Source organism: Rhipicephalus microplus, chromosome 5 (genome assembly GCF_043290135.1).
Source record: "Rhipicephalus microplus isolate Deutch F79 chromosome 5, USDA_Rmic, whole genome shotgun sequence".
Lineage (NCBI taxonomy): Eukaryota > Metazoa > Arthropoda > Arachnida > Ixodida > Ixodidae > Rhipicephalus > Rhipicephalus microplus.
In genome coordinates this window covers 143081380-143099283 of record NC_134704.1, presented here as the reverse complement: position 1 = coordinate 143099283, position 17904 = coordinate 143081380, and the positions used below count along the sequence as shown (strand labels likewise).

Here is a 17904-nt window from a genome sequence, read left to right as displayed (position 1 = left end):
GCTGGAGCGCGCATGCTTAGAAAGTTATGTGTTTAGCGACATTCCAGTTCCGTTTTTTATTCAAAAAATATTTTTATGCAAACCATGCAAAAGTGCGTCACAGCTTCGTGTGTTGACGTGGCCAAGAACTGCACACGCTAGGTGGCGACAGATGCACCCAGTTTTTGAAAAAAAAAAAAAAAAATTGAAACTCTTTCATACCGAAACTGATTGATAATGAGGGGCCTGCAATAATTATCTGTCGCGTGCTTAAGCAAACGACGCGTCGTGTCATGACTAACAGGCCCCCAGCAACGCATTGCGGCAGAGAAATGCGAGGCCAAGGTTTTTGTGTCAGTACCCCTTAAATACTGAACTCTGAAGGTGATGATAAATCAATCAGTACAATTGGAATGACCAGAGGAGGGCATGCTAGAAGGAACACATTCTTGATCACAATTAGCTCTATTCAGGAAAAAAGATATGCAATGGGCGCGACAAACTTGATCCTCGTCGCTGCTACGTTGTCTAACCTGAACGGGATGTAGTTTAGCGCAGACGTCAATTAAATTGCAATCTCTCGGCCAGATCATGATGCACATACAGCGGTATTCTTGATCTCGATCAAGCCTGATCGCGATCAAGAGTGACCGCGTAGACGCACCGGGTCCGGATCGACCTTGATCATAATCAAAGCTACTCGTTTGACGATGTGCTGCCCATCACACGATACTAAACAGGTAGAGTGACACGACAGGCACGACGCATGTTCTATCGCTATCGAGCCCAATTGTGATTACATTTTTCAGTCGCGATTGCGCTCTTGGTGAGAAGACATGAAAGAGGGAAAATAGAGCCAATCAGTCCAATCACAGTCGTGCAAGTACCGAAAACAAACCTGCATCGAGCCCGAACCTGTTTTGTTTTTACTTATGCAGTTTATTAAAGCTATTACATGTAGTTTGTATTGATTTTAGTTATCAATAAATTACGTCCAAAGCGTTATGCTTAATTAATGATACAAACTCGTTGGTACCGACTGGCGCGTCCCCAAGCGTCGACTTTCTGTTCATAGGCGCGGGTGCAGCGGACAGCGGCAGCCGGAAAATTCAAACGAATTGGTGGCTCGGTGTTCTGTGGTAGCTCTGCGGCGCATAGCAGTCTTGCTTCACTCGCCCTGCTTACTCGTGACGCCTGCTGGTGCGTCTCGTCGTCTCTCTGCGCGTCGTCCTTGTGCCAGAAAACGTTCTCACCGTCATGTGAGTATCATTTCGAAGCGCTCGGCGAGCTCGCGCTTTCTTGCCCGATGTCATCACGAGCTCCGTCGCGATGTCCTCGTTTGAAAGGCTTTCCGAAACTCAGCTGCCTTACAGAGACAGCCACGACATTGCGTCGTCAAGGAATTGACAAGAGCAGTGTCCTACATAGGAGAAATTTAACGGCGTTTCAAGAACAGCGCGTCCTTACGCATCGTTCGCGATCTTTGGCATTCGCTTGGTGCCACTCTTTTGCGAGCTACGTGAATTGCTTGAATTGCATCTGAATACGGCTGCGAGCCCAGACGAGATATTGCTTTTTCCAATGTCGACGGTATTCAGAAGTCTTATGTGCTTTGACTCTGCCGAAGCTCTGTCTCTCTCGCAGCAAGTGGCGCAGTCGGGTGGCATGTGTTTCCCATTAGATCAATTTGCCGGGTGTGGCTGTCGCACCCCGAAACTTCTCTTGTTCAACTGACGCCTCTGCATGGTTCAGTGGCGTAAAACGTCTGCTAGCTGCTTAGGTCACAATAACTATCGATATGCGGCTGTTCTGTACGACTTGAATTTGTTCAGATTTCTTCGCTGATGTTGAGACAGTTTGTCGGGAGATTTATGGCTACACGCGTACAATCGCAAGGTGAGGAATCTGGGGATTCGGTACGTGCGCATAATTCATCGTGTCGCTTTCGGCATATGAAATCTGATCATCGCTGTCATTGGACTTCGTTCATCAATGTCCTACCCCATCAACTGTACTCACCATTCTGTTATCATTGCAGGTTGGCCAAGAAGTGGTGTCTCCAGGACTTTGAGATTGGTCGGCCACTTGGCAAAGGCAAGTTTGGCAATGTGTACCTCGCACGCGAGAAGACAACCAAGTACGTCGTGGCACTCAAGGTAAGTTTGAAGCTTGTCTGCAGCCGTGTTTTGGCACTGACAAGCATGCCAGCTCAGGCAAGTAATACTTCCTGCATTTAAACATGTAGCTGCTAAGAAACACGGTCGTCCCAGTTTATTTGCGCACTGCTGGTAATGTAACTGATCAAATTGCTCATTAACAAATTTATTTGTTTACTGGGCCTGTGTTTATTCTTAAATAGCACCTTGCAAGGTCAATGCATCATGAGCAAAGTAGTATGGTGCATAGATAACACCATAGCTAGAGTGTTTATAACAGCATCAAAGGAGTGCTGACACAAATTTTATATATTTTCGGATTCTTGCTATAAGTAATAACACTGGTGTCGAGTGCCTTAAAAGTAGTATTGTGGTGCTTAAATAGGCGTTGAATATATCAATACCGCTGCTGGTTGTGGAATCCAGGGGGTGACTTCCCAGTAACATGTCATTGCAGTGCGACGTCACAAGGAGACAATAATTCGCGAGGCTAGCAGTGGCAGATCTTTCATGTGCTCGAGGTGCATGAAAACAGAGATAAGTGAATTGTCATGCAGCAACAGCATGCAAGACACTCAGGCATAGAAAATGGCATTCGGTAGCAAAGGCATTCATTTCCTGAATGAAATTTTTTTTCGGCGGCGCTGCTACACGTCCAAAGCGAATGACATTTGACTTGATGATGTCGATCGCAGCACGTTCCTCGTGAGCATTGGGTAACAATAAAAAATAAACAAGCTTTTGCTAGCTTCATACACATTAGATAATAATATAATGTATAAATAAGTATATTACGTCGTTATTAGATTTCGTTTGTTACTTTGTTTCACCACATTGCAACTGACCGTGTAGCAACCTAAGCCAAAGCTTCTCAGATCCACAAAAAGAAAATGGTGCCTGTCGCATTTATTTTACAGCATCTTCCAGCTGAAGATAACTTTTAAGTACTTGTTTAAGTGATTAGTGTAAATAAAATATGCAAAAAGTTTCCTTCCAGTCAAATAAAACGTCATTTGATACAATTACTTCATCAGCTGTGCCAATGAGAGTACACATTTCTCAGTCGAATGAGTTTTGGCAATAGCATTAGGTGACGAAAGAAATTTGGGCGATTGCCATTTCATTCATCCGTGTGGCACCGCGCGAATAACACTCAATCTGAAGGCATTAGGAGGTAAATGCCATTTTCTCTGCTCGTGTGGCACGGGTATAAGTTCCCAAACTAAGTGAGAATGTGTTGATGGTGATATAGCCATATCGTTTGGATCGGGTTGCCTGTACTCAATGTGTAGGGTAGTCTCAAACAAGATTTAAGAAAATAGCAATGCTATAATGTCAAACGAGAGCGTCTGACAATTTTTTCACATGATCATTTTTATCCTGCTGATGTTGCCACCATTACCTGCCCATCCTTGTTTCAGCAATGTGTAAATAACCATTGTGAAACTATTTAGTTTGCAAATCATGTGAAAGATTGTTAACCCACCCCTCATGTAATGTCTCCGTCGAGAGCCCCTTAAGGTGAATAAACTGAATTGAATTGATTCGTTGAGGTAATGTTCATTGTGGTGGGACTGGCTTGCAGAAGCTCAGCGACAAAAACTTGAAGGTCAAAGTAAAATATTTCACGTGTGTTGACTGACTTCGGTGTGTGAAGAGCAATAATTCTGCTTAGTGAGGAAAAGAAAAACGTCCCTTTTGCAATGTCTCGAAATCGCATCTGTGCGGCTCCATGCAAACAGCTGTGTGGTATAGAAACTGTTGAAATGTCAAATTGAATAGGGTGCACCCTTCCAGAGAAAGCTGCACTTTGAATGAGAGCCGAGATGGTATGCTCAATTTCCCTATGCAACGCTCACTGCTTACAACAAAACAAACTCTGACCTTGACATGGCGTCATCTCATCTGGGACACACAACTGCTTTCCCTGCAAAGGTACCTCAATGAAAAAACGCCAGGCCTGCGCGGAAGGTGTAGCACAGTCACAGCGAAAGCTAGAAAGCGACCTTTCAGAGCCTTTTCTAAACACTCATTGGATAACTGCTGCAAGCACTCTTGCTGGGTACCCACTACAGCATTTATGATAATAATTTCTGGGATGTAGGCCGGCATTCGCTTCGCTATCCTTCGTCATTCTTCTTAGAAGTTTGGTATCTGCTACACACTTGCAAGGAAATTTGTGCCTATTGTTATGCAGTGGCTGACGATGATAAGGAATTATGGCTGAAGTGGGTATGCGCCACAGTGAATAGGCGACCAAGTAAAAGATATTGTTGTGGGTTAGAGCATTGGAGGACCCACTCGTTACACTATTCGCATTGTCGGACTCCTGGTTGTTCTTTTGCTGTTATAAAACACTTCTTTACTCATTTTAATGTGATTCCTTTCCCGGCGTCAAGACTGCCAAAGGGAAGTTAGTGAACAAATCTCAAGCACCGGCACGAATGAATGGTAGAACTATGGGCTGCCACGCAACGGACCCTGGTTTGAGCCCCACTGTGTCATTGGTGCTAGATTTTTTTTTTAGGGGTGAAGCTCCTTAGGGCGTGGGTCTGTACATCCCATGGGGTTTGTTGTTGGTGAAGTACATGGCCACCGATGGGGGTACTTGTAGTTGATGATGCTTGTATTTGATAAAATTTAAACTAGATCGCTATACTTGTAGTTGATAAACTTCAAACTTGATAAATTTAAAACTACATGGCGGTACTTGTAGTTGATGATGAAAGGTGTGAGATGTTGTAATATGAATTATGTCACATATGGCACGTATCATTGGTGGAATTCATTGTTGGGCGACGTGCGCTAGGGGGAGCTTTTTAATAAAATTCCCTCGCTGTTGGCGCGCGCTCAAAGTTGTTGAGTGATTCTAGAAGGAGGAAGAAGGCACCTAATTTCTGTCTGCATCATGGGCCACACGCTCGGAGTCATTGGATGTACAAGGCTGCGGAGCGTAAATCGCTCAAGGCTGCGGCGGCGCATGCTCGCAGGCAGAATTCCAATGTGTGAACTCGCGAGGCAGGTGAGCAGTTCCTATACAGGAACCGGTCACTCTTCATTTCAAGGACCATAAAGCCATCATAATGAAGGAACATCGCAAGCCATTCATCGTCTCTAAGAACAAATAAAAGTTGATTTCTATATATACACACACAGTGATATAAGTACATGATGTACTTGTATCATGATCGACTGGGCGAATTACACACAGAAAATTCATGGCTTTACTGATGATTCTCTCCGGAGCTTTGCCCACTCGTCATCATTCACCCCGTGGATACGCTGTGATTTTTTTTGGTCTTATTTCCTGCGAAGTGGTTACGGCCACCGGCGGCAGCGGCGAACAAACAACTACGGCACCACGCATGACCCGAGTTGTGATCTCATAACAGCTTTTGCTTTAAATGAAAATGGTGGTCCGCTGCGGTGGTATGGTGGTTGCACTGCTCAGCTGCAGACTCGAAAGTCGGTGGTTTGATGTTGGCTGCAGTGGTTGCATTTCTACGGAGGCGAAATGCTAAAGACACGTGCAACGTGCGACATCTATGTACATTAAGGTGGAGCGAGACTTCGTTTTGTCGGAAAACTTGATTTTGAGATTTTGCAATCATCTGACGCAGAATTTTTTTTTATCTGTCAGAAAATTTGTCACCCTTGGGTGCTCGTTGTTCCAAAAATCATTTTTGGTCCTTCTTCTTTGAAAATATGACAGAGTGTACCTCTACGTTGTCTCCGAGTTTGAGTACCTTTTTCTGGGGAGCTTTCTGACAAAGATTCTCACACATGTTTCTTAGCGGTACTTACATAACTAGAACTGAAGCCTAGGCACTGCATTTATATATTTTATTTAGTATACAAGATAACCTTCATATGTGGCAACTGTGATACAGTGACAAGTCTAGAAAAGCAGTTTTTGTTGTCCGCTCGCAATTTTAGTTCCCCCTCAATAAACCTTCGATAGCTGCCCTTGTGCGAAATCGCAGTGATCTGCAGGTTGTGTATATTAACAAGAAGAACAAGAAAGACTAAAATAAGTATAAAGAACACTATGTACATTTTAAAAATAATTTTGGGTTGTAATGCAACCCACGTCTATTTTTAAAATTTTTTGCAAAATTTATAGCCATAGCTTTTTAAAAACTGCTGTACAGTCAAATATTAAAACTCTATAAGTCTCGCTCCATGTTAAGAGGAACACCAGATGGTCTAAATTTGTGGGGCCCTCGTCTGTGGAGTCACTCATAGTGGGGCGGGAGGGTATATGTTACACATCGTGAATGAATGAGAAACCATCACAGACGACAAAGGCGATCACGCTTGTCTTGTTGTGGTCGCTTCGGCAGGAGCGGGCCCCTGGCTTGTCATGGTGGAAAAAACCAAACCTTGGCCGCTTCGGAGTTTACTCATGTCATGTTGTTGCCCACATCTCCGCCAAATGTCGCGGAATTGAGAGTATGAATGAAATATATATATATATTTACAAAATATCAAGGGAGAATCTCGGGCAGCTGCAGGAAAGATGGCGGGACAACAACACAAGTGTGATCACCTTCGTTGTCTTCATCGTCCGTCTGATGGTTCCTCATTCGTTCCTTATGTCAGGCAACAATATTGTAGGTTTTGGTGCAAAACCCTACAAATGATTTATTATTAAAGGGGCCCTGCAACACTTTTTGAGCATGCTTAGAAAACACTGCCAATCAGTAGTAGAGGCTCCTGACAACACGTGAGCCAAATATTATGGCGCAACATGTGGCCGGAAATTTACAGTAAATTATCAAGGTCAGCTAAAAATTGCTTTCTTTTCTGTCGTCAGTTGACGGAAGATGCTCAAAAATCACTCGTAGTAAGCCCACCTATCAGCCATTAGCTGATTTGAACACGGCACACTCGGTTGTTACAAAGATCGGCGTGAGATACTGCGCGATCACACTGAAAAAGCCGCAAATTCGAAAAAAGAAATTAAAAAAGTCCTCAAGGTCACAAGGCGTCGCGTGACATATTTTGTTTGCCTTGGCCATCTCTCTCTGCTTAGCTTGTAGTGCTTTCGTTGGGACGAGAGAAGAGATAATGCAATTGTAGCATACAGCAAATTTTTGTAACTCCACTCGCACTGGACGGATTCTTAAAAATTTTGTGGTGTTGAATTTGTGAGGCAATAAACTTTTCCGGTGAATTCGTTCCATGGTTACTTTAAAAAGTGTTTCAGGGCCCCTTCAAGAGCAAATGGTGTGGTTCGGTGCGGGAATGTGACATGAATGCTAGGCTGTGGCACATGGGAGAATGCAGAGAATTACCAGTGCTTCAAGGCACTGATCGTTGAGAAGTCTGTAAACAGTAAAACTAGTATCTGTGTGATGTGCCTACATTTGATACTTCATGAATATTTTGAAAACTGCTGATTTACACTGCAGGATCAGCTAGGTTGCTAGAGAAAGCTAAAAATGGATGACAGTGGCCTTGACAGGCTTTCATTATGGCTATGCTACCACGTTTAAATGAGCAGTGGTAACGTATGGTTATTTTGTGTAAAAGTACAGTGCAAGCTGCATAAAAACTCGTTTGCATATTTTATAACGCTCAAGTGACTGTGACAGCTTTTGCAATGAACAATATGATGTACTAACATAATGTAGTAAGATAACATGCTATGTGATGCCAACAGGCAAAAAATATTCCACGCTTGCTGTAATACCTGCTGACTGCGCTGACTGACACTCACGTTTAAATGCATGCACACACCCCATAAAGTGGACGGAGGGATGACCGCTGGCGTAGCTCATTAGGTAGAGCATCAGACGCATTATTATAAGGTCACAGGTTTGGTCCCTGCTCGTGGCAAGTTATCTTTTCATCTGCTTTTCTTTCTCCACATCTACATTTCAATTATTTCTAATAACATCTCATGTTAGGCTTGTGCGAGTAGGGAATTCTAGGTTCAAAGTGAATAGTGATCTTAGTAGAATAATTTTGAAGAGAATTCGAATAGTATATATGATATACAAAGAAAAATGGACATATTTATCCTCACCTAACTAACCTGTACAATATTTCTTCAAAATTGAAATAGGACCTCTATGCAAATGCAATATTTTTTTCGTTCAAAGAAAGTCAAAACAATTTTGAGTAGTAGCAGGATTTAACTTTCAGTAGGGTGTGAGTGATGACCTGTAAAATACGTAAAATTTCGAAATTTATTTACTTATGATCATATAAGCAGTTATAACAAGCTCTTTTAAGCTTAATAAAATGAAAAATTGATTTGAGGGTAAGATGTTCTTTGAAAAGTGCCTTGCAACACTTGTTCAAGTAGCCATGGAATGGATTCAGTAACGAAGCTTATTGCCTCATGAATTCGCCACCGCAAAAATTTTTAGAATTTGTCCAGTACAAGCGGAGTTACAAAGATTTGTTTCCCACTGCAGTTGCATTCTCTCTTCTCGTCCTGACAAAAGAGGAGGAAGCTAAGCAAGGAGGGATGGCACTGGGAAAGAACATCACGCTCTTTTTTTTTCTTTTCTTCGAATACGCAACTTTTCAATGTTATCACGCACGTTCATGTAGGCAAGTGGCGGCTGTCTGCAGCAGCCCCTAGTAATGACTGAGCGTGCCATTCTCAAATCAGTCAGTGGCTGATACAATAGTTGTGACGAGTGATTGTTGAACTTGTGGTATCATTTGCTGAGAGAAGAGAGCAGTTTCTAGCTGACTTTGAGAATTTATTGTGAATTTAAGGCCGTGTACTGCGCTATAATATTTGGCTTGCATGTTCTCGTTAGCCTCGAGTACTCATTGGCAGCATTTTCTGACCATGCTCAAGAAGTGTTGCGGGCCACTTTAAATTTGAGGGGGAGGGGGAGCTTCGCGGCAGAGCGGATTTCTTCTGGACAGGTGCTTTCACGGCTTGGCACCTTTACACTACAGTGAAAATATTTTTACAGGCGGTTGCGTGCGGACTAATATACTATACATTTCTTGGTTCATTGCGAATACTTTGAAATTTTCAATAATTTGAATTTGAATACACTACTATTATTCACACAAGCCTATCTCATTTGCTTTCTTTGGCATTGTTATCTAATACTTTGTATTAATATAATTATAACGTCAAGCAGTAACTACCGACTTAGTGGAACAAAGCTTCTTTGATGTTTTCCCCTATTCTATAGTGAACGAAGCACATTTGATCTCATAAGATGAACATCACAAATTGGTGTTGTAAAACCTGTGCACATAGAAATGATTGCTGGTGCTTCGGTATTCTCAAAGGTGCATGAGCAGCGGCAATCGCTATTACATGGCGACACTTGTGTAAATGACAGATCCGCACATCTCAAGACGTACAGTATTGTCAAATTGTACTGCACTGTTGTGTGCATATGACCACTGTTGTTTCGTAAAGTCCATCGAATGAGAACCAAACTCAGCGTGATGCTCTTTGCACAGGTCATGTTCAAGTCTCAGCTTCAGAAGAACGGCGTGGAGCATCAACTTCGACGGGAGATTGAGATCCAGTCTCATCTCAGGTGAGCTTAATTATTGATGCTGAATGTAGTGCGGCTATCATACACAATGAGACATTGGCAGGCTTGTTACGCCATTCAATGTACGTTCTTCCGTAACAGCGATGACAGCGCCACTGTTTTTCTTTTTGTCTATAAATATGGCAGCTTGCGGCAGATATCTGTTTTCCTTACCTGCGTTGTTAAGGTACGAGGCCAAGTGTCAAAACATTCTTTTTTAAAGGCAATAATCAATACAGAATATTAGTCTGCAATATAAAGCACACCATTTTAGGCACATGTGAGCATTATAAACACTCCCTTTTTTTGTTAACTTTTCATAATTAAAAAGATTTGTTATAGGTGGGCCTTACACCAATATTTGTAGCTCAAGTTTTACTTGTAACTCAGAATATTATTTTTTGTAGGGACATAAAAAAGATTTAGCCTGTGCAGTGAACCAAAACAAATGAGATCTGGTGAATACTTAAAAAAAATTCATATTAAATGAATACCCAGAAATTATCCACTAGTACTAACGGCACATAAGTATAACAGGCAGCCATATTTAATATTGTAGCACGATGTTTGCTCATTGAGGTTCATTGCCTTGCGGGAATCGAGGCTAGCCCGCCGCCTCTTTCTGCGTTCTCATGTCCCGACATGACTCTCCTCTCCTCCGCGATCTGCCGCGTTGGGAGAGTGGGGAGGGATGTTTAACCCCTCTCACCCGGTTGCGGATGTTGACTGTGGCACCGTGCGCAGAGTCTCTCGGGACGTTTCGCGCACGCGTGTCGGGAGTGAGAGAGAACTTCTCTGGGACGACATAAGGTAAGCACGCATTTCTTTTTCGTCCATCGGCTCCCTTTGTTTGGGGCTCATTCGGACTTCGCCAACAGCGTCTTGCGCCTGCAGTGGACGCTCACCTTTATCTGAAGCCAATGCGCACGGAGTTTTCGCCCTCGCTTGAGCAACCGGGCCCTTTGTCCTGGTGTCACCGTGAATCACATTTGCCCACGGAGACGTGCTTGTGGCACCCCTGTGTAGTACTTCTCGCCCGTGGCATGGATAAGCCCATTTCCTTTCCCGCTGCACCTTTGCAACGGGCTCTGTACTGTGTCTTGATGTTGCTGCAGACAATAAAGTGTTACGACCTTGAGCAGTACCGTGTTCTCGCCGCGGCGACAGTTAACGCAGGCCCTGCGGCTTGCCAAGACCGAATCCCCGCTAGTGACCGTACTCCTTCGGGATACGTGTACACTACACGGGCGCCCAACGTGCAATCAAGCGATGGGGCACTAAAGCATGCATACTAGTTTGATAAGGAATTGTGTCAAGTTTTACTGAAACCTGTTTATTAGCGAAAGAGTTATGACTGTTCCCGTACGGAAAAATAGCAGGAATGTAAGTTCTGAGAAAGTCGACAAAATAGACGGGGAACAAGCAGATAGCTTGCACCAGATAATCATCATCATCATCATAATCAGCCTGACTACGCCCACTGCAAGACAAAGGCCTCTCCAATGTTCCACCACTCAACTCGGTCCTCTGCTTGCTGCTGCCAATCTATACCCGCAAATTTCTTAATCACATCTGCCCACCTAATCTTCTGTCTCCCCCTAACCCACTTGCCTTTTCTGGGAATCTAGTTAGTTACCCTTAATGACCAGCGGTTATCCTGTCTACGTGCTATATGCCCGGCCCATGTTCATTTTCTCTTCTTGATTTCAACTATAATATCCTTAACGCCGGTTTGTTCCCTGATCCACTCTGCTCTCTTCTTGTCTCTTAAGGTTACACCTACCATTTTTCTTTTCATTGCTCGCTGCGTCATCCTTGATTTAAGCTTAACCCTTTTTGTAAGTCTCCAAGTTTCTGCTCTGTAGCTAAGTGCCGGCAAGATGCAGCTGTTATATACCTTCCTCTTGAGGTATAGTGGCAATCTACCTGTCATGATTTGAGAGTGCTTGCCAAATGGCCTCCGCCCCATTTTTATTCTTCTAGTTACTTCAATCTCGTGGTTCTGCTCCGCGGTTATTACCTGTCCTAAGTAGACATAGTCTTTTACAAGTTCAAGTGCACTATTACCTATATCGAAGAGCTGCACTCTTGCAAGATTGTTGTACATTACTTTCATTTTCTGCAGATAAATTTAAGACCTACTTTTCTGCTCTCCTTGTCTCACTCCGTAATCATGAATTGGGATTCGTCCCCTGAGTTACTGAGCAATGCAATGTCATCGGCAAAGCGCAGGTTACTAAGGTACTCTCCATCAACTCTTATGCCTAACTGTTCCCATTCTGGGCCTCTGAAAACCTCCCTTAAGCACGTGGTAAACATCATTGAGGAGATTGTGTCCCCCTGCCTTACACCCTTCTTTATTGTTATTTTGTTGCTTTCTTTATGAAGCACTATGGTAGCAGTTGATCCCCTGTAGGTTTCTTCCAGAATGTTTATATATGCTTCGTTGATGCCCTGATTCCGCTGTGTCTGCATAACTGCTGATATTTCTACTAAATCAAACGCCCTCTCGTAATCTATGAAAGCTATGTATAGTGGTTGGCTGTATTCTGAGAATTTCTCTCTTACCGGATTGATAGCATGAATGTGGTCGATTGTTGAGTAGCCTGTTCAAAATCCTGCTTGTTCCTTTGGTTGATTGAATTCTAATGTTTACCTAATTCTGTTAGAAATTACCTTTGTAAATAGCTTGTATACTATGGAGAGCAAGCTGATCGGCCTGTAATTCTTCAAGTCCTTGTCATCTCCTTTCTTATGTATTAAGATGATGTTAGCATTCTTCCAAGATAATCAGGAGTCCTGAAATTTTCAATATTTGCAGCCACTTCTGTCGCGGACTTTACTGCTGTGCGCCCTTGCTCGAGTGGCAACTCTACGTTTTTGTTTTGTAGCTGACTTTGCAGGGTCAGTACCAGGACCACGGTGCTTTCAGGCTGAGGTGCTAATTATTATTGAGGCAAGCTTTTGCAGTGCAGAGGCCAGGCTTGATTCAAATTTGCTTCTAATATCAAATGCTCTTTTCCTGTCATTATTCAAATGACAGGCGGCGTCAACCAGAGCAAATTTGAAGGTTGACAAGCTCACATATCAGTGCTTGAGCACGAACAACACATGTACCATGTTATGTATCCTCTCTGTAACGTTATCAATCTTGTTATTAATCCTCTCTGTAACGCCTTACGGCATTGAGAGTAAATAAATGAAATGTGTTCAACTAGTTAGAAGTTTATGACTTTTATGATAAAAAATGAGGGGTTGACAATGCTTTTAGAGCACTGTTATGTTAGCACTTGATATGATAGCTAAATAACGAAGAAAATACTACATATCAAGCTAATCTTATGATGCAGAAGAAACTCACAGTTTCAGTTTCGTAGGTGATCGGTGGTCTAACATTTTTGCCTGTAACTCTTCATAAAAAAACAACAAAAAACTAGGCAGAAGCTTTCTGCAGCAAAATGTTGGGCAAAAAATGTGCACATTTCCCATGATCAAAAACCAAAAAAATTACATTTAGAAAAAAATCAGTTTTTTTCACTTGGCGTAATATGCATTTACAAAAACATTTCACAAAACATGTAAATTGGTGAAACATTTCGTTGACTCAGTGTACATTTCAGTGTCATAGTACAACTACCTTTTTTTTTTTTTTTGAGTACTAAACAGCACGTCTGTGGCCGCGCACTGACCTACTACCTCGTTGGCGTTGTGTTTACTTCGGAATAAGGGCATGTTGAAGAGGTGGTGCTGTCCAAGACATGAAAAGAAAAGGAAGGGTTGCTTGCAAAGTGAACAATAACTATTTTACCTATAACTTCCTGCAAGTTTTAAAGTTTCATTAAATAAAGAAGTGATCATTTCAACAAGGTGAATAAGGAAATTATCAGTAAACTTGAGTACTAGCTTTTGGCGCATGAGCAGGCACGCACTTCGGTTCTCTGGCTTCCACTGCGCTGTCAAGACAAGTTGTCAATGAGTATAGAGGCAGGTATTTCCAAACCAAGATAGCACAGCAGAACTTCATTGATACTGCTGTTTGTCACATTTGTGTGCCTTCTGTGCTCTGAAGCACCTGTTTAGATTATAGTGGCCCTGCAACACTTTTACAAGTAACCATGTAATAGCTCTACAAAGTGGGTAGATTGCCTTATGAATCGACCGCCGTTAGATTTTTTGGAATCTGTGAAGTATGAGCAAAGTCGAAGATTTGTTGCACACTAAATTGCTTTCTCTCTTCTCTTGTCTCGACAAGGACGGTGGAAGCAAAGCAGGCAGGGATGGCACGGTAGAAACAAATTATGTCACGTATGTCAGGACCTTGAGCACATTTTCTTTTTTCTCTTCGAACACGCAACTTACCTTCAATGTGATCACGCACACGTCCATGTGTCTGTCTTCTACGGTGACCTCTGTAAATGTGCAGCTAACAATGCTCAAATCGGCCAGTGATCATAAATTTGGGCATACAGCATCATTTGTAGAAAAAAAAGGGAACGATTTCTAACCTATGTTGTGAGTTAATTCTAAATTTCTGGCTGCATGCCGCGCTATATTGTTTGCCTCACGTGTTCATCATGGTCTTGATTACTGGATAGCAGTGTTTTCTAACCCTGCTGGAAAGGTGTTGCAGGTCCTCTTTTAATTCCCACTGAGGCATGTGCTGCAACTGTGCAGCTAGCAGTTCTCCAATCAGCCAGTGAACATAAATTTGGAGCCAGCCAGGGACATAATTTGAATATGTGGCATAATTTGTAGAAAAAAAAAAAAGGGAACGAATTCTAGCTAACATTGAGAGTGAATATGCTGCGATTTTTGTTTCCTTCCCCAGCTGTTACACCCACTGTGGTAGCTTAACAGTCAGGCGCATAGCCAGAAATTTTTTTCAGGCGGTGAAAGGGGGAGGGGCACCAACTTGATTTCGGGAGGGGCACCCTCTTGCAAGGGTTATTTTTCACTTTTTGTGCCTTGGTGGAAAAAAAAAATTTTTTTTTGGGGGGGGGGGGGGGGGGGGGCAGGGGTCTGGCGTGCCACCCTCCGTGTAGGTCTCTTGGTCATGTTGGTGATATTTTGAACACAGATGTGACTTTCGGCCATGGTTACCTAGTTTCAGGAGGGATGGAATTTGATAGGGGTGAGGGCCATGGATATGTAAATGGCACGTATGTCAACTTAAATTTAGGAGTATTTTGGATAATCTCACGAAATCGATTTGCTCTCCCCTGTTACGGCATATCTTGGTTTCGACATGTAAAATCCTTAATTTCATCTAAAGCCTGTGACCGTGCCTGTGTTGTTGGGAACATTTTGCTGAAGACTGCCGACAGTGTCTCATATTGCAAAGACAACTGGCATTTTTACAAAGACCTGCGAAATTACTCTTCGTGCCTTTGTGGAACTTAGCCTGGTGGCTTATGAATTTGAAGCTTTCTGGACGTGTGCTTTTTTTGTATCTCTCAAAAGTTTTTGATCTGCTGGTTTATTGACATTTGCTCCTAATTTTTGCTGCCATATGCTCCTGCTTTTGCATTTGACTAATAAGCAAAATCATTGTAATAGTACGCATTCTAACCTGTGGCCCCATGTTCCTAGTTTTCTTGCCATGGTAGCCCAACAGGCTGAGGCATCTTGCTGCTACACTCATGAACGGCAATGTGATTTCCGGATGTCACACAGTCCCGTTAATTAGGGAGGCGATCGCCGGGCTAATTCCAAGGGCCGAAGTATCGGCCCCCCGAACCGCACCACGAAAGCGTGGACAATTTAGAAGTGGTCCTTTTTGGCGCGCCAGCGGAGGCCGGCTGTGGCCCAAAGAACAAGTCAGAGCCGAGAGTTGATAAACAAACAAATTATATTCTCAATAATGGCAGATCGAAAATAATACACAAAAAATGCACACTCCACAATATTTACATACAATACGTCACCAACCAATCAACACACTACACAGTACAATTAGCCCCACTCGAACAACGGACTCAGACAACAATACGCACTACAATGCAGTCGCATGCATTGAACAACCAAGACACTCAAGACTAAAGGGATAGAAAACCTATTCAGTCCAAAGTTCTTGGAACCAAAGTCTAGATGATACTCTTCCGAGAATCACTCACTCAAAGTCCAGCGTTGTTGTCGTTCCGCAGCTCTCGAAGTTTCTCTTCCAGGAAACCTCCCGTCTTCAATTGGCCACTCTTCCAATTTCAACTTCTTCGCCGGAACACGTCGGCTTCACACACGCAGCTGTTGCCCCGCGTCTTCGCTCGATAGCGGTAAACACACACTCTTGCCGGTAGCTCGAGTCGTCACCCCTCAGGTGGAATTCCTCTTCACCTCCGGCCTCGTCCCTACGGACCAAAAACTTCGCCGACTACACGGCGGAATCCCTACGTGCTCTGGCGTTAACTTCCGTCTCCTCCTGCTTTCTCGTCTCGGCTGCTCGATTAAATACCTTCCGCGCCGCCTTCCAGAAAGTTCTCCTCATTTCGTCGGCGCGATGTGCAACGAAGGCTGGGGAGAGGTGCGAGACGGTTCGACTGCCCTCCGCGTCGGATGACTCATCTCGGCGTGGCCACGCCTCCTTCGTTCTAGAAAAATCGTGGGCTTGCTCGGCCGCCGTTGTGGGGTGAGGAGGTTCGTCGATGAAGCCACGCTTCTGCGGGGAGAGCGCACGCCCGGGGAGCCTTGGCCGTCTGTTTTCTTTCTCCTTCCCCTCCCTTTTTTTTTTTTTTTCTCTCGACCCCGCGGCGCTTCTTCCGCGCGTCACCGCAAGAATTTGCGGCGCGCCTATTTTTAGCGCTCGTTCTGTGACACCGGACACTGGCTAGGTTTCAGTGGAGGTGCAATGGAAGAATACCAACACACTTAGCATGTGGCATGACCACTCTTAGTGCGCATGCGCCAACTATCTCCTTGCGTGAGGAAAGGGGGAGAGTTGGCACATGCGCAGTGGGGGAGAGAACAGTCGCCAAGGGCCCCCTCTTCATGTGAGTGCAACGTAGGAGGAGGTGGCTGAGTGCTGCTTCCGCTTTGTTTCTCTTCTCCCGTTTATCTCTCTGCCACAGCTGTGCGCTCACATACTGCTGCACATGCTCGCTCCGTTGCCCTCTCCTAGAAGCACTGGGTGTTCACTTTGCGGCACTCACACACACACAGTAATTCACACAAATGGGGGGGGGGGCAACATAAGCGGTACACAACATGTACACAACTCCACACACAGATGAAACATACACGGACACATACCAATGGAAACGCAAGTGAACACCAGTGCTGCTTCGCATATCCACATGGTTCCCTTTAGTGGGAGACGGTGTAATTATTTTTCCGTAGTTTATTTTATGAAATGCAATAGAGGGGTTTTGCAGTCTGTAAAGAATTATGCTGCGAAATGTCACATCTGCGTAAACTTGGAGTGATAGCAGAGTTAAAAAGCTTGAGCTGGCAGATCCGTGTGCACTCTTCATTTCAGCAGCATGTCTTGTCTGTTGTTACAAAATGTTTTTCAGGCACCCGAACATCCTGTGCCTGTTCAACTGGTTCCACGATGAGACAAGGGTCTATCTGATCCTGGAGTATGCGCCTCAGGGTGAACTCTACCGCCAGCTTACTTCGGCCAGGCGTTTCACTGACAAGAGAGCTGCCACTGTAAGAACATAGCCGAGCCTTTTGGTTGTGAAGTTGCAGGCAGGTGTGTCACGTGTCATTTCATGCTGTGGTAGGCAGAACTTTTGGGAGGGTGATATGCCAGAGTCTCTTATCACTGGGCTGATAGTTACTGGAAGATAATAATGTAAAATGCCAAAGACTTCAAACAGGCTCTGGAAAGAACCAGTTTGTACATGGCTCCTGGTTCAGCTTATTTATTGTCAATTAAAAAGTGACACAACAAATTCTGATCTAGAGTGTGCACCTTGTGATGTGGTTTCTCTTTTCTCAATATTCTTGTGTGCAGTACATCTACCAGCTCTGCAATGCGCTCAAGGTCTGCCATGCACAAAAGGTCATCCACCGCGACATCAAGCCGGAAAATCTTCTCGTCGGCATTAATGGCGAGATTAAGATTGCAGACTTCGGCTGGTCCGTGCATGCACCTTCATCCAGGTGCGTTCGTCTGACTGTTAAATCCTTTTACACTGCGATCTGTTGTACAGCAGTCTATGGAGAATTGCTTGGTGGCACTTTATCACAGAAATGGCGTCAGTAAAAATGTGTACAAACAGGTCAAAAAAGGAAAACTGTGCTTAAGC

General features: G+C 43.9%; 1 protein-coding gene across 3 annotated transcripts in view; it reads left to right on the top strand.

Annotated features, from left to right (window-relative positions):
• Positions 1–1054: 1054 nt before the first annotated feature.
• LOC119185986 (aurora kinase A-B) overlaps positions 1055–17904 on the top strand; it is a 31894-nt gene continuing 15044 nt past the window's right edge. Inside the window, exons 1-5 of one of the 3 annotated variants that reach the window (XM_075895992.1) lie at positions 1055–1238; positions 2018–2135; positions 9582–9661; positions 17164–17302; positions 17610–17758. In XM_075895992.1, the coding sequence (XP_075752107.1) occupies positions 1237–1238; positions 2018–2135; positions 9582–9661; positions 17164–17302; positions 17610–17758 (488 nt within the window). In that variant the 5' untranslated portion in view covers positions 1055–1236. Of the gene's footprint in view, positions 1239–1360; positions 1896–2017; positions 2136–9581; positions 9662–10334; positions 10469–17163; positions 17303–17609; positions 17759–17904 lie in introns of those variants that run through there. The other 2 variants (XM_075895995.1, XM_075895993.1) reach the window with 2 other exon arrangements.